Raw genomic sequence first — 16,846 nt, forward strand, 5'->3', positions numbered from 1 at the left:
CTATTCCATCACTGAAAATGTGTATCATTGCGCAAGAAACAACGCGTGCGAAGTTGTATTTGAAAATATTCGTTGGCAACAAATTTTACAAATAAACGAGATCGGAGCAATCGATTTTGTTAACAAATTTTTAACACGAAAGCTGCATAACGCTAAGTGGAAGCATTAGACGTTTAATTTCCAGACATTCTACAACGTGTATAGTAGAACCTTCAGTTAGAATGTGTAATAAGATCTATTAATTATCTATGTTTTATTAATTACTTGTAGGACTTTTGTTCTTTCTGTTGCTGAATCGTGGTAACCTTTTGACGCGTTAAATTGTATCTGAAACTGTGTAAAACTTCTTTTTCTAGTATCATATACCTTATATAGTATATATAAGTGCTACGGAATGAGAATGCTTTCAACGTAATACATTTTTGCGACTTTTGCGTCACTCTGACCATTTCCCACCTTTTGAAGTATCTTGCGTTTCGTTTCAAAAGTTAGTATCATACGTTGCCTCTTTGATGCTATTACACACTGTGTATTAACACGTCCACCGTCTACATCACGCACATTTACGATATGTATATGATACCGACTTGAACGCTGGATCCAAATTAAACATCATCGAATTTAGAAGTGGAATTCAGAATTAAAAATTCGACGTTATTTCATACGACAGACACTCGTGAAATTTTAAATCATAAATTTTGTATTTTTGAATGTTATTGATTAGCATGCGAAGCAATAAGCAATGAAAATCCAGTAAATAGCGATACGTGTAAAACATTCTGAAGTCAAACAAATTAACTTCTCTTTTCGTAAATTTCGCAATTTTCAATTACCTCCGAGATGCTTAGTATCCAGTATCTCAAGAATCAATGATCTACTTCCATGAAATTATTTCTCGTGAGATGTAGATGGATAAAAATAATATTTTGCATTTTTTAATTCATACGTTTGATCGATATAGTTTTTGAACGACGTATACGTATACTGCAGGTTCTACTGTACATCGGTCATTACATTTTTAACTTACATGTTATTTCTATCCTGCGTTAAGTAATGTAGCCAAGAGGTACATACAAACACTTTTAATCGCTTGCTTTCCAATCGAACAACTTTGTCCCGTTTACATAATATTGTCTATCTGTCTGGAATAATTAATCAAGTTAATCGTATTCGGGCTTCTTCTAGAACGTAGTACAATACATAAATGCTAATGATTTGGGGCGCGGTTGGCCCAGGCAAGCCAGTTCATACTTTTCCCAATAGCATCGACAGCTATCCAATTATTACTTTGACGTGAACCCGATGTTCGTTTGCAGTCGTTAAAAAAAGAGATGGACTGGGAAAGGTCGACCGAAGAGCGCAGTGCGAGCAGCGAAATATCCACGGATTACAGACTCCCACCAGATCCGGTGAGTTTCCCTCTTTCTCCGTACTATATATTCCAATTTATTGACTACTTTTTATTCTCGTACTTTCTCTTTACTCTGCATTTATATATCGATTACGGTTATCGCCGGTTGTGTATCGCCGGTCGCGCTCGACTCATCTGCAATCGCATACACACGACGGCATTACCATTGGATTGTGGATGAGCTGATGCGAATCTTTCAAAAACAATAAAAAGAAAGAAAAATATATTAAGATATTAGTAATAAAGTATAAAAGAAAAAATAGAGAAATAGAAACGTCTACAATTTGTTGGATCTCGATGAATCTTGTGTCGTACGAAGATTACGACGAATCGTTCGTTTACGTGCTACTCGTTAACGACACCACTGGTGTTGACAAGAGTCCGTAAGATCGTTCGGGCAATGACGAATTTGTCGTTCGATTAGCTCGAACAACGTTTCAACATGATCCATTTTATCTATCTATCTATTTATATCTATTTTTTGTTTGCCTATCTATCCATCGCCGATAGATAGACAGACATACATTATATTTCGAGTTCACTTGCATGTGGGTCTATTGCATGCGTGCCCAAGTGCTTTGCTGTTTGCTGCTCTCCCCGCTAATTTTGAAAGTGATCGTGTCATTAACAGAGTCGCTAGTCGTCCTGACCGAGAGTAGAGTGTGATCGGAGATGTTCGATAACGAAAAAAAAAAAAAAAAAAAAAAGAAAAAAGAATACGATACAAAGAAAAAACCGTTCATCCCCCCTTTTGAAGTACGATGGGACTTTTGTATTTGTGTTAGTGATTTCCAAGGATGCATCACGTGACAGTGTTAACGGTTCATTGACCAGAGCGCAAAGTTCGATCCTGATCGAGCTCGAATTCGATCGACGTTCACGAGAAGAACAGTTCAGAAGTACACACGTACATCCTTCGTTGACTTGAGATTCGAGGTTTACGTTACGATACACCCGACTTTACGCATATACGATATCTCGTGTTCCCTTTTTTGAGAATCTTGCATAGACGTGATAGGACGTTTAAAGTAAGAAAGAAAAAAAAGAAAAAAGAAAAAAGAAAAGAACAGACTCACTAAAGAGACAAGCGTAATGACAAATTGGACCTAGCCGCTTGCCGATCGTTCTAGCTTAAGTGCCCCGTAAGAAAGATCTTCGTCGAGACGCGCTGCGCAGAAGGAGATCAATCGTGCATGCTCGTCTATCTTTGACGAACGTATTATCTTCTTTTCCAAACTAATTCACTTCTCCATGCTCCGTGCATACGTCCTGTCTTCTGTCTGTCTTTCTCTTTCATTCCTCTGTTTCTCTCGCTCCTCTCGTTCTTTTCTAACTAATCCATTTACGCGATTGTCCAACCTCTCTCTTTTCGCTATTTTCGTGCGTCTGTCGATTCCTTAGCGCGCTGTTTTTCCATCGATCTTCTTGTATCTCTTCGTCTTCTTGCTCTAACTTTTCCTGCCTCTTCTCTGTTCTCGTGAAAACGGAAAAAGAAAGTCGAGTAATAACCCATATGATCCTTTGGAAACCGTGAAACCTGTCCCCATCCCGATGGTCCTTGGAATCGTGAATCCTGCCTTCCAATTGGATTTCCACGGTTCGACGGGCTGAAACGAATCACGTTGATAAAATCGTGATCCGTGACGGTACCTTCGGACGTTTCTTTCTTCCTCTGGAAATCGAAGGAAAACCGGCGCGTAACACGTACTACGTTCTTCCTGTTCGTCCCATCCTGCCAGCCTGTCTTGCTAGCTCACTGTCAAGAAGTTGACCTTCGTTTTTGGCCATGGTTGTTTTTTACTACATTTTTATATATATATATATATATGTATATACATATATATACACGACATATATATTACGCAATACATATATATCGTTACATACATGTACTGATATTATGTGCAAGTTACATATATATATTCTCACGTTCGATATACATATATATGTATACATATATATATCTATCGTTTATACATATACAAATTATATTGACATTCATTATATTACCATTTGTTACTTTGTAATATTTGTATTTCGATTTGTCGTTTTTTTGGATTGAGTGCAATGCCTTTTGCTGCGGCGAGCCCTTTTTACGCCGCAGTGGCCATCTTGGCCCCGGTTACTACCAATGATCGTGTATAAGCAAAAAGATTTTTGGAAAATATAAAGATAAAAAGAGATACGCAAAAAGAAAATGAAAAAAAAAGAACAGAAAAATCGGAGGAGGGACGAGGGGTGACGGGTGGGCTGTTGTTGTTCTTGAGCGAGGCTGTGGGGGTTGCCAGTTGGCCCGTACATGTGTCACCCACTATCCCAGATACGACACATATACGCGTCTATACATATATAGACACGTATAAGAATCCGCATATACGTGTGTATATATAAAACACGTTCCTTATACGTTGTTTTTACACACACAAATCAGACAGTTTCCTTATGTCATTATACATATGATATCTCTGGGGTGCGCGTCGTGCCAAACAAAAATGAGCGTCAACTTCTTGTGCTACCGTCTTACATGCCGTCGAGAGTTATCATTTTCTCGTCAGGCCTTCAGGGACTTCTTTTTTTCCACCGAAAAGAAAAACGAGAGGGGTTGATGATCATGATGATACAGAGGAGGAAGGAAAGACAGAGGAGAACCTCGCGTACACGCGTAACATCCGGTCATGCCAAAAACGCGCTTCTTACAAAGTAGTGGTCTCGCGAAGACAAGCCTTGCCTGTTCTTTCTTTATTTATTTTTTTTCTCTACTACATTTTTTTTTTCTATATCTTAACCAACGGTCTAGTGGCGATAGAGAGAATACAGTCAAGCAGAAATAGTTAAAAGTTGAGAGAGCAAAGAGAACACGCAAGAGGCAACGGGAAAAAAACGGAGAGAATGTGTGAGAGAGAGAGAGAGAAAGAAAGAGAAAGAGAGAGAAAGAGAGAGAGAGAAAGAGCGTGGAAAAAAGAGAAAAGATAGAAAGTGAGACACGAGTTTTTTCGAACGTGCGCCGATTGAAGCCCGGCGAGTCGCGGCTCGTACATACATATATGTATATATACGATATATGTGTATCTGTGTACGCTGTGAGTCGAGTAGCGTCGAAACGAGCGATTTGTCGCGGCGAAGTAGCGGGAACGTGCATATAGCGTCCACGTATCATAAGTGACGGAGGGAAAGAGAAAGACGGAACGAGATATCTGTTCTCTGCTTGAAACGATCACTTCAAAGTAAAAAGAGGAAATGAAAACGGGAACTTTTTTTTGCAAACAAAATAGATGAATAGATAAATAGATAGGTAGATGTATAGATGATTAAATAGATTAAAAAGAAAAAAAAAGAAAAGAAAGAAAAAAGGGAAAAGAGTACGAGAGTGAGAGTGAAAGAGTGGGGGAGAGCAAGAGCGTAAGCGTAAGCGAAAGCGAAAGCGAAAGCGGAGAGCGAGAAGCATTATTACTCTGTGGGGGTGTTACGGACGAGCTAAAGGGAAGACAAGAAGTTGATGTTCTTGTTTGTTTGGTTGCAGGAGTTGATGGGTGTGGATGAGCGGATGTTTGCGTGCATGTACTGCGGTGCCTCGTTCCTCCACCAGAGCAAGCTGGCGCGGCACATCCTCTCGCACAGCCTCGAGTCGCTCAAGTACCGTGAGCAGGCGGCCCACCTGCAGCTGCAGGCTCAGCTGGGTCTCGAACCCGGTATGCACCTGCCGCCAGAGGCCCACTACCCCACCGCAGGTACGATCGAGCCGATGGATCTCGAGCTCGCGGCCCACTCGGACCCGACCTCCGGCGTCGTCCTCTGCAAGTTCTGCGGCAAGTCGTTCCCGGACGTTGGCTCTCTGATAGCCCACCTACCGGCGCATACAGGTGACAGGCCCTTCAAGTGCGAGTTCTGTGGCAAGGCCTTCAAGTTACGCCACCACATGAAGGACCATTGTCGCGTGCACACCGGAGAACGTCCGTTCCGGTGTACGCTGTGCGGCAAGACCTTCTCGAGGTCGACGATACTGAAGGCCCACGAAAAGACACATTATCCGAAGTATGTGCGCAAGTTCCTGTCCCCGAGCCCCGTGGATCCCTCCGAGGAAGAGGCCCCGCCGCCGCCACCGCCGCATCATTGAGTTCGCCTTAGACCGTGCAACAACAGCCACGTTCACCACCGCCGGAGGAAGAATCGCCGATCGATACACCTTCTTCTTCTCCTTCTTCGTTTCCGTTTCCCTGCGTCCTTGTATCGCTTGGACGGGATCAACGCCGTTATAGTTGTTTCATCGATCGCCACCACCGCGATGGAGGAGGATTCTCTCGATAAGAGGCGAATGATCGCGCATCCGACGATTTACCGGAGAATCGACGTCGTTGCCCGCGTGACGCCGGGAATGATGATGATGATGATAATGATGATGATGATGATGATGATGATGCGGTTCGACGAGGGAAAGGGGAACACGGACACGAGCAGTTTTACTACTAGTGGTGCCTCATTCTCATTCGCTCGTTGTTTCTCGTATTTCTTTCGTTATTTATCCCCGATACTATTATTATTATTGTTGTTACTCCTACTACTCCTACTACTCCTACTATTCCTACTACTCCTACTATTACTGCTACTACTATTACTCCTACTCCTACTTACTGCTACTACTACTCCTACCGCTACTACTATTACTACTACTACTACTACTACTACTACTACTACTACTGCTACTACTACTACTACTACTACTACTACTACTATTACTGTTTCTTCTCCTGGTAGTCGTCTGTCATCGTGTCCTTCTCTCGGCACACCAGGTTCCGTCGTTCAGCCTCCTGCTCGTCGTGTTAAACAACCGAGAAACGTTCGTGCGCCTCCTCCGTTGCTGTGTCACAGGGCGCTCGTCTCCTCGAGTAGTTCCCGTGATCGCTTCTCCCTGTTATCGTTCCTGGTCTCTCCTGTCTTTTCGTTCGTATCCACGGAGGGTGTACACCTCGCGTTCATCGATCCCCACTGAGCGACGAGGCAAAAAGCCGGCGGTGTTTCTAGTTAGTCCTGTGATTTTGGTTAGGATGGTTGGTAAACGCGTGTTCAGAGGGAGGGACACGTTAAAACGAGCTCCCTCGTTTAATCAGTGCTTTAAGACGAAACGTTTAGCTTATATATATATATATCGATAAATTATTGAAGGTATATATATATATGTGAGTGAGAGGAAGAGCGAGAGAAAGTGAGAAAGGAAAGCAGAGTGAGAGGGTGGGAGAGAAAGGGGACAAAGAAGAGAAAAAGAAGATGAATATGAAGAGGATGATGAAGATAGAAGATCGGGTTTTTAAATCGAGATAAATTACGCGAGATACAATTAACGGACAGTGTAAGAGAGGTCGAGTGAGAGGGAGGGAGAGAGAGAGAGAGAAAGAAAGAAAGAAAGAAAGAAAGAAAGAAAGAAAGAAAGGAAGAAAGAAAGAAAGGAAGGAAGAAAGGAAGGAAGGAAAGGAAGAGGACGAATGGATAAGAAAAAAAAAATTTGAGCCGCCACGGTTGGTGCTTTTAAGAGATTTTCATAAAATGCTGTGAATATTATATTGATTACGATTAACTATAAACTATTGTAATAATGTAATAACGTTGTACGATGTACGATGTGACCGTTGTTGATACGATTGAGAATATTTTATACAGTTGACAAGGGGAAGGGTGTTGGGATTCGCGCGCCGACGATTACGATTATGACACAGAGAAAGGGCTACAGGGGGTCTGGGGAGGGGGGTTGGGTTAGGACTGACGATGGGGAAGGGATGTACGGGTTTAAGGGAGGGTAGAGAAACGTCCACACATGGCGAAATTCGATTCAGTTTGCGTTCGTGGACGTTCGCGGTTCAAACACGACGACGTAGTAAAGCGAAGAAAACAAAATTTTAAGCGCGGCGCGGGGCTGCTAATTAAGTCGCGTTACGAGTGCGCCGGCGTCGATAACGGCTTTTCGAAACTGTTTTTTGCCTCTTTGTCCGTCGCGTGTTTATTTCGTTCTTCTTGTTATTCGTACGCAACGTTCATCTTGCCATCGTTGGCTGAATTTTGCGGTCTTGTTTATTCGAAGCTCGTCGAGAAAAATTATCCAATGTACGTACAACGTACCTTCGATTCTCAGATTCTTCGTTCTTTTATCCGTAAACGCTTTCGGTATATCCGAGAGTTTTCTTAAGTTAATTCACAGGTTGTCATTTAGGCAGCGGATTTAAGTACGAAAGAAATATTATCTCGAAATCTTCGTCTAAGCAAGATTTAAAATCATGGTATCTCGTATGTCTTATCAGGTATAGCAGAAGCGTTTGTAAAACACTTTCAGGATATTCGAAAGTTTTCTCGGACTAATTCCCGCGGAATATCATTTAGGCAGCAAAGAGGTATCGATGAAATATTATTGTAAAACGTCTGTCTAAGCAGAACTTGAAACCGTACGATCTCGTGCATTTCATCGGATTTAACAGAGCTATATAGTTAATTACATCGCGTTAACGAGAGATTATCGAATATCATTCGCGAACGTCTGTCTCGGGAAATGTCCCCGGAGCTGCTTCGATGCAGTCGTACATATATACGCGTGTTCACGATTACTCGCGAGCTCTTACCCAATTCCTATCACGCATCGACATAAACACGATATCGAGAGCGCGCGTCGGGCACGCCAAACGCATCGGAGACAGCCAAGTCGGCGCGTGTATCTAACGACGGTGTGTTAGGCCAGCGAACCAGTGCAATATCTAACTCATGACATGACGCAATTCTATCAAATCTTCTAGCCTAATTTCTCGTTTCTACGTTTCCTATAACCGTGGTATTTGCCCGTATTCGCAACTGACTTTTTGCTCCTCCTTGTTTATTTATTTCCGTTGTGTACGAGCTTGCGTAATAAGCCAAGAAGCGGTAGCCAGTCAAAGTTGATCGATCGATCGATTTTCGCCTGATTTATACGCCAACTTTAGAAATCTACCTGACGGATGGAAACGAAGGAAACGAATTATTTATAAAGGAAAGACGAGTCGTGGTTGTATTTTACGTAGTTCGTGATTCTCCTTCCGAGTCGAAGATAGTGCAATAAGAAGAAAAAAAATATGTGAACGGAAGACGAGATGATTTTTTGAAACACGGAAGAAACGTTTCGGTTGATTCGCGCAGCGTTTCTGTCCAGTTCCATCGGCATACGAAATTTTCACCTTCCTTTAAACGATTCGCGAAGAAACGGAAACGGAAGGCAGAACGTGACTTTAACGTACAGAGAAAACATACCTGTTCGAGAAAACACGACGTTATCCTGTAAGCAGGATGTGTGCCGTGTATTCGTGGATCGACGTGGCGGAGATTCCATCGAGGTATGAGAAGCAGAGACATTTAATTACGTAGCTCTTTGAATTTTCTTTTTCTCTTATTTTCGATTTAATGTCTTCTTTGTACTTCTTACTTGTTTGTAGCCGCTAATATCTTTCTTTACAGTGAATATATGGACAGTGAAATCTCCATAACGTATCGTATAAATTGCAAATTCTATTCTCATTTGAAATTTTAGTACCTACCGTTTAGTAATCGCCATTAATTATATACAATATGTATATAATATATATATTTTACCATTTGATTTATCCCAAGTATTAGTTTTTTAATACCGACGATATTCAATAGCGTCCTCGTGTGTCTGCTATTTTAAATACAAGTGGAAAACTAAATTGCCAAAGTTAATATACATGCAGAAATTACACGATCTAAGAACAGGTTTGCAACTCGAGAACAATGAATATTTATGAATGTTTAAACGGTAGAATCTAAATGAAATAGTAATCGGAAAACTGCGTAATTTGTGACAAAATTAGCTGCGTTCTAGGAATTTATTAGGTCTCTGTGGGGAGAAAACTAATTGCATCAAATAATCGTATCAAAAATTCAGAGAAAATTCTGCTTTAATATAATTTCAATAACGCGATTGTTTTGACGATGGGGATATTGTACGATTACTATCATGCATATATTCGATATAAAGATCACAGGTAAAAGACACGATAGATCATATTTGTGATCGTTCGTAGAAGGGCAATTTTATAAATTGAGTTAAAGATTATATATGTGTTTTTGTTACACGTGTTTCTGCAGCTAACCGCATATTTTACCAACCTCTTCGTACCTTTAAAAATATTGCCTGTCAAGATATGGAAATACTATTTGCCTTAACATTTATACGAGTAGTGTAAGTTTTGTGTGAAATTTTCAATTCATTAGTCGGGTGCACGATTAATATTCACCATCTCCAAAAACGAAGATCTTATTTTCATGAATTTACTTATCACGGGAAGACGATATAAACAATCTCGAATTTCAGGGTAAATTTAAAAAAGTAAAGTTGACAATTTTTCTTCTCCGTTTGCTCGATAACATTTTTCGAGCTAACAAGTTCCTTTCGCTTGTAGATATTTTATCCTTCTCGTGTATTAAAATATCCCTTTCTAATCATAAAATGACATTAATATAGAAAATCGCTATACTTATACACGGTGGTTGGTAACTGGTGGCACAAGCGGAAAGGGGGTGATTCTTACGCGAAAAAGGAAGTCGAAAATATAGAATAAAAGTTTTTCGTTCGAGGCTTTGTTTTCGAGAAAATCGACTTTGAATTTTCGCTCGGTACGCGTGCGGTACGTTATAACGGATCTCACTGTAGATCGTTGTCTCGATGGAAAAATTAAAAAAAAAAAAATTAAAAAAAAAATGTTTATTCTATATTTTCTAGAATCACCCCCTTTCCGCTTGTACCACCAGTTACCAACCACCCTGTATATTTCACGAGCTTACGACGCTCTTTTGTTCGTCCTTCGTTCGAACGGCGTTGATTTGAAAATATCGCGCTCGCTATACCAACGCCATATCGAATCGCTGATTCGCAGCAGAAACGTCCTGCACAGGATAACCCGAGACGCCTTTTCACGGTGTATCTTATAAACGATGACCTTTCTCCACGATTTGACAATTTTCTGCTTCCAAAAAATCGTCGTAAATTCGTTTGTTCGGCGCTTACACGCGTTAGTTCATTGTTTTCGTTCGTACAAAACGTACGAAGCAAGCGTTGCATTGCGGTCAGCGCGATGCACGATGACCTCGCGTTTCTCACGAGCGTTCGGGTGATACGAGAACCAGTATTTGAGCTGTTTATTTTTGTTTTCCTATTAGTTTAGATAAGGTAATTAGCGGGTGTTGGAGTGTAACGAACGATGGCGATGTATCTTTGGTAAATTATTGATCTAGATTTGAAGGGTCTGCAGCAACAAGGAGGTAGCATCACTTTTCCAGTAACTAGAATAAATCAACAAAGATCAATGAAAATCGCATCGATTTTCGGAATTTACTGTAAATTAATAGACCATCGATATTCGTTATTATTTATATTCGTTATTTTGTATACTTTTCTTTCTTTCTAATAAATACAAGTTAAATGTTAGGAGTTGCCTCCTCGCTGCAGTGAACTCTTTACGTAGTAAATTAAGAATTCGAGGTAACGAGTCAACATCGTTAAAATTAATACGTACAACGCTGGAATCGTCAATTTCCTTTCCTTGGTATCCGAAAAAAGAAATACACGTGTACACACGATAACAGAAATTTACGGAAGTATCTATAATGCACGTTACGCTATCTGACATTCTTACGCTCAATTTCAAGTTACGAGGTGATTGTTTATCGGGTCAATTATACGTATTCTGCCGAATAATTAGAAACACTAAGAGGCTAAGAACAATCAGAAATTGGCAAATATTATTTCGTTTGTTTGTTAACAACAAACTTCCAGAATTGAAGAAACTATTATCTAAATTGCAAATGGAAACAAATTTGCCTATTACTCAACAATCGTACAATTAGTAACCTTCTACTACTTCAAACTTCCTATTTTAAACAATTCCTCGAAGAATTTATTTTTGTCGCGTTACGCTCTTCTACGAAACCGACGATAATTTCCACGATTCTCTTTCCATACTTTCTTCCCTGCTTTGTAACAATGTACGTAATCGTTTAATCGTTTGAATCGCGTGACTCATCCCACGCGTAACTTGCCAGTTGCGCTCTCGATTCTAGATGGAAGAAAAAACGATTCTAGGAATCTTGAGAAGGGGTGGAGGCGCGGCAGGGGTTTCATCGAAACGTTCGTTTCGATCGTTCGACATTTGGAACGCAATTGCGGTCGATGCAGTCGTGCAGGACGAACTGCGTTTTTTTTCCTCGGACGCATTGTATATTTAGTAGCCGGCTACTTTCCACCACCGTCCTCCTGCTCCTCGCAAGAGACCCTCGCGAATGGAGTCCCTGGTAATCGATCGATCCGTGAAATATTCATAGTGTTCCGTGTGCGGAGGCCCGTGGTACTGCAACGAAGGACTCGACCACGGGACCTCTGGTCGCTATCGATTAATCGAAAGGCTCGCCGTGCACGATTTCGGTGTCGTCACAGACGAAACGTGAATATTAATCCCGTCACCAGACCTCGGTTCGTCCCCGTTGCGGTTACGACGAGGGATCAAAAGTTAATGCGTTTCATTTCGAATCCTCTCGAATCCTTTCCTCGCGTTTAATTCTACTCCCGGCTCTCTTGTTATTTTTCTTTCCCTTTTCTCCATTTGGTTTCCTGGCTGGCCGCCAGATCTGATTCCAGAAGGGATTAGGGAGTTTCAAGCTTGTAAACTGGAAACGATTCGCTTCCACTTTTTGCAACACTTTGACGCGAGTCTTTCTTCGCTTTTTTTTTTGTTGTTGTTCCCTGCTCCCTTTTATTTTTCTTTTTTTTTTTCTTTTACTCTTTTAATTTGCGTTTCTATTCTGGCTACGTTTTTAATCGAAGTATCGACGTTTGTTCGATGATTGACAGCCGCGTAAAAAGCTCGGTACGTCGATCATGGAGCTTTACCGGCGAGTGTACGCGAGCTGGTTGTCGTCTTTGCATCCAGTTTGACGAAGTTCGCGTCCGAACGCTTCCCACATATGCTGTTGTTTTTGTTTGGAAATTTTATTGCATTGGAGAAACCAATTCTGCTTCCTCGCGTTGGTACTCTAGAAATACTCGGTTCGATAGAGAGTGATTGAAATATGAAATTATCATTGATTTCTTCGCACTCGTTTCTTCGAATTTTTCAAATTGAAATTATAACATCGATCGGTTGTAGTTTGATCAACTTTTTACGCGCTTTATTTCTATACTTGAAAATCAATAACACGAATTTCGAATGCTTTTTCAAATATTAGCCACTTCACGATATTTTGATTACATTTCCATGGAATCTATTTCCCATTTTACTCATTCTTCTGAATTTAAATGGCGCAATTATTATCTTTTGTATTATGAAATTAAATTCTCGGAACTTCTTGCTCGAACCATACACATACAAGCTTTCACATAAATAACTAGAAGGAGAGAGTTAAATGTTATTGCTTTGCAATTTATATTCAATTACAACATGAAAAATGATATTTCTTTTTCAAATGTGATTTTCACTCGCATTATCGATACTTGCTAAAGGATAATCTATTGTTATCTCTGCGAATCATTCCAAATAGAGTTTCGTAAACACTTTTCCCCTGCGTGAAACTCGCGAATTTCTACGTTAACGATCGCAATTGATTCAACCTGTTCGTTTCGTTAAAATTTATGAAATCCTTACACGTTCGGGTAATATAGGGGAATTACGTATTTATCGAGCTAAATACCCTTCGAGGAATAAATTTCGTGTAATTTAACAAACGATGAATAAATACACGATCACCAAGAAATTATGAACCATTAAAACGCGGCTTGTTGTCGGTAGCATTCCGACCTATTTGCAATTTTGCCAATGCTACTACAACTGGTACAGTACTTGATACTTTTTCACAAGCAATCAGCATTTCGTTCTATTTTACTTTGCCACTCGGTATGCATTTGTTTTCATACGAGCGAAAAAGTAGGCAAAGAATTTCATTCCAAGCATTTTAAAAGGACTAATCAAACAGTAAGATTCTTTCGTATTTATCACGCTTGTTATTACGAATATAAGTCGAGCGAGAAAAGGAGGAATTTCAGTGGATCTAAACAATTAAAAGGGAATAATCGAGGAATAGAAAACCTGAAAAGAGTACATATTTGATTTGTTATTTTTATACGAATGTCATATTCGGAGATGATTTGCATTATCATTCGTTTCAGTTGATCGAGCGGTCATTCTATTTAAAAATATTATCTTACCATTTTATTCACATAGATAATCAAATTTTTCGCATTGTATTAAAAGTACTAATATCAAAAATTGAAAAAGACTCTTGGACATTGAATCGTACGTGAAATTTCGACTAATAAAGGGAATCGGTGTTGGTCGAGTTAAAATAAAATCCTCTATAATCGGATTAGTTTGGTATCATTGATTAACTTACGGCAATTGTACTAATACGTTCCCGACAAGAATGGAACGTGTCTTACCGATCGTTTAATAAAGAATCGTGTTAGCAATGTTCGTTAGGTCGCAGAAATTGACAAAATTGCCGGTGTTTTGATCTTGTCGATTCACAGAAATTTCCTAATAAATAATTTTCAGAGATAAACGCAAAAATCATATATGCTCATTCGTGTCCAAAATTGATAAGCTTTTTTTTTTTTTAGTAAAACGACATTCTCTGTTTTTACTGTTCCCATTTTTCTTCCAATAGTTTGAATAATTATATGTGTAGAATGACGTGACATATCTGACAATAATAAGCGTAGGAAGAAATTAATATTTATTTTTCATTTTAAACGCTAATTTTAAATATTAATTTTTCAAAATAGAACGATTTTTCTCTTAATGATAAACAATTGACAAATACCTATTATCTATCATCCCAAACAATGAAAAGCAAAATACACGAATGAATATCCACCGATTCGATAAAAGTCTCGATACCAAGAGGTAGTTGTAATGCAGAACGCAGCGAAGCTTAGATAAATTGTGTGAAATCTAAACATACACACGCGTCGCAGTACAATTTTTCACCCGATCGAGCCAGAATCTTTATCAATCTTTATAATTTGCGACGACTTATGCAACCAATAAGTTTATCGAATAACCTTCCCAACAAAATTTATCGTTATATGAATCATCAACTCGCAGTTAAATCGTTCCAACTTAGACCGTTTCACGCACGGATCCACCATGTTCGATAAGAAAATTCACGCGAGATTTCGAGCGATCGCGCCAAAGAAACGTATCAGAGAGAAAGAAAGAAGAGTAATTTCTCGAATAAAAAATAAATAGAATTTTTCAGGCTCGTTATTCTTAAAAAAGTCAGCGTGTAACAAGCGTTTTACCGAATTTAGGTAGCTCTCTTTTTCGTATTTGCGTTGTCACGTAAGTTTCCGCGCGATGGCATCGAACGTTCGCTCTCACCTCGCATTTTCCGCGAATCCTGATCGTCCCTGATAAGCCAGATCGACGTTTAAACCGCGCGTGATTCTGCGTTTAATCGAGCTTTAATTTTCAGTGATGCACCCGGCTCGTCCCAAACCCTACGACCAATCGAATTCGATCGACTCGACACAAAACGCTCGATCAATTTATAACGAGCATCGATTAACCGTCAGAGACAATTCCTGGAAACATTTGTCGAACAGGGAACACGTAGACCGTCGAAGGATATCTTTGATAACTTGCAAAATAACGTGCAGATTGTTTCAAGTACTTTGCTTCTCGGTGACAAAGCTATCGAGTTTTCTTTTTGTCGTGACAGTGCGAATTATTATACAAGATGTCTTGCAAAGTGTAATACTATTAAGTAGACTGTGCTTTATTTTATTTAAAAAAATATCCAAAAAGTTTTTTCTTTGGTAAAAGAAATAATTACATAAGAAACGATTACAAAGGAACACTTACAGTTTTCCATTAGCTGAAACAGAACATTAAAACAGCATTCTCTCATCGCTAAATTTAAAGACTTACGGATAAACGTATTTATGAATCGTAATAGTAACTTTTCGCGTGAAAACAGTATCTCAATTGGGCAAAACTATCCAAGTGATATTTCTAGCGCTAAATCTAAGCCTTCGTTTTGGTATTTTCTATCTACATTTCCTATTTGGGTTGTGCTCCGTTAGATGACAAGGGATGTCCAATTCCAAGTCATTATTCAGAAGTAAAATCGATTTTTTCAAAGAACCGCGATTCATTTGAACGAAGTTTCTTCGTTTTAAGCTCACGTTTCTGTAAAGAATCATACAAAAATCTTACAAGACACTTTGTATATTAATTCCGTATTACTTCATTACGATCTCTTCGTTCGTTCCAACGATCAAGTATTTTTCCATCGATAATAGGCTTCTCGTTGCTTATTTCAAAAATGTTTCTGTAAAAATCATAGTTCGCAAAATCGAACAACAATTTCAAGAAGCTTCCTTCTTCTTCGTGATACGCAGTAACTAACGCAAACTCCAATTTTAACAGTAACAAAGAAAGAAGCTTCGATCAAACAGAAGCTCGAACAAACAAGCCAGAAGTTAAACAACTACGACGAACTCGATTCTGCAATAATAAAAAAAAAAAGAAAAAAATTCCCCAAAAGATCAGTCAATGAGTTTCTCGATATCGGAGAAAAATTCGACAAACGTCGAACGAGAAAAGCCAGAAAACGATCGATATTGCCAACGAAGAACAGAGTCGTTCAATCTTGCGAAACGATCGCGAGCGAAAGAGAACGCGAAAAAAGAAAAGAGAGAGAGAGAGAAATTGGTCTATACGATGCGAGGCGAACGTTTCGTAGGAGCGGAATCCTTATCCGGTTAGCGGGCGATTGCCGCGGAAAAATCGCAATTAACGAGAAGAGCCGGCCGTTACGAGCGTAACCTTGCAATCGTAAAGGTCTAAAAATATAATGAACGCACGGAAAACTGCATAATGCATCGACCCAACTGCGCGCTGCGTTATCGCGCTCGCGAGCCACCGAGCGAGCATGCATGCATGCATGTATGTACAGCGTGCACGTCACGACAGATAAATCGTAAATTGGACAGTGACGCTCAATTTTGCGTGCGAACCGCGTCGCGAATTTTTCCCTCGCTCGCGATACCGCTAGGGGTTGTCACGTTGAATGGTGGAAATTACGAATTTTGCAGTCAACACTTGTTAGAGGCTAGCTGACTAATTTCGAGTGTGCGAGTCACACGAATTTGCAATTTGATAAAACAGACGTATGTATTAATGTGCAGTTTTGATCGATATAAGTGATAAAATGGTAACCTTGTTTTTCGATTTTATTACATTTAATCGTTAATTCGGCGTGATTAGATCGTAGGTGATCTTGGAACGATTTGGATTTGGTTTGGGCTGGATTTCGTTCGTTTTTTGCCTATTTAATGTTAATTGAAATTTCATGTCTCAAGTATATGATATATAGTGGCTACAAAAGAGTATTTGCTCGTATCCTTATTTTCCA

The 16,846-nt window shown here is 39.7% G+C and overlaps 1 protein-coding gene across 3 annotated transcripts in view; it reads left to right on the plus strand.

Annotated features, from left to right (window-relative positions):
- The window catches only part of LOC126867474 (zinc finger protein 628-like), a 120,285-nt gene that overhangs the window by 37,515 nt on the left and 65,924 nt on the right, over nt 1–16,846 (plus strand). For 2 of the 3 annotated variants that reach the window (XM_050621944.1, XM_050621945.1), the window contains exon 3: nt 1,317–1,409. In XM_050621944.1, the coding sequence (XP_050477901.1) occupies nt 1,317–1,409 (93 nt within the window). Of the gene's footprint in view, nt 1–1,316; nt 1,410–4,931; nt 16,824–16,846 lie in introns of those variants that run through there. The other variant, XM_050621946.1, reaches the window with a different exon arrangement.

The sequence above is a fragment of the Bombus huntii genome, chromosome 7, assembly GCF_024542735.1.
Source record: "Bombus huntii isolate Logan2020A chromosome 7, iyBomHunt1.1, whole genome shotgun sequence".
NCBI lineage: Eukaryota > Metazoa > Arthropoda > Insecta > Hymenoptera > Apidae > Bombus > Bombus huntii.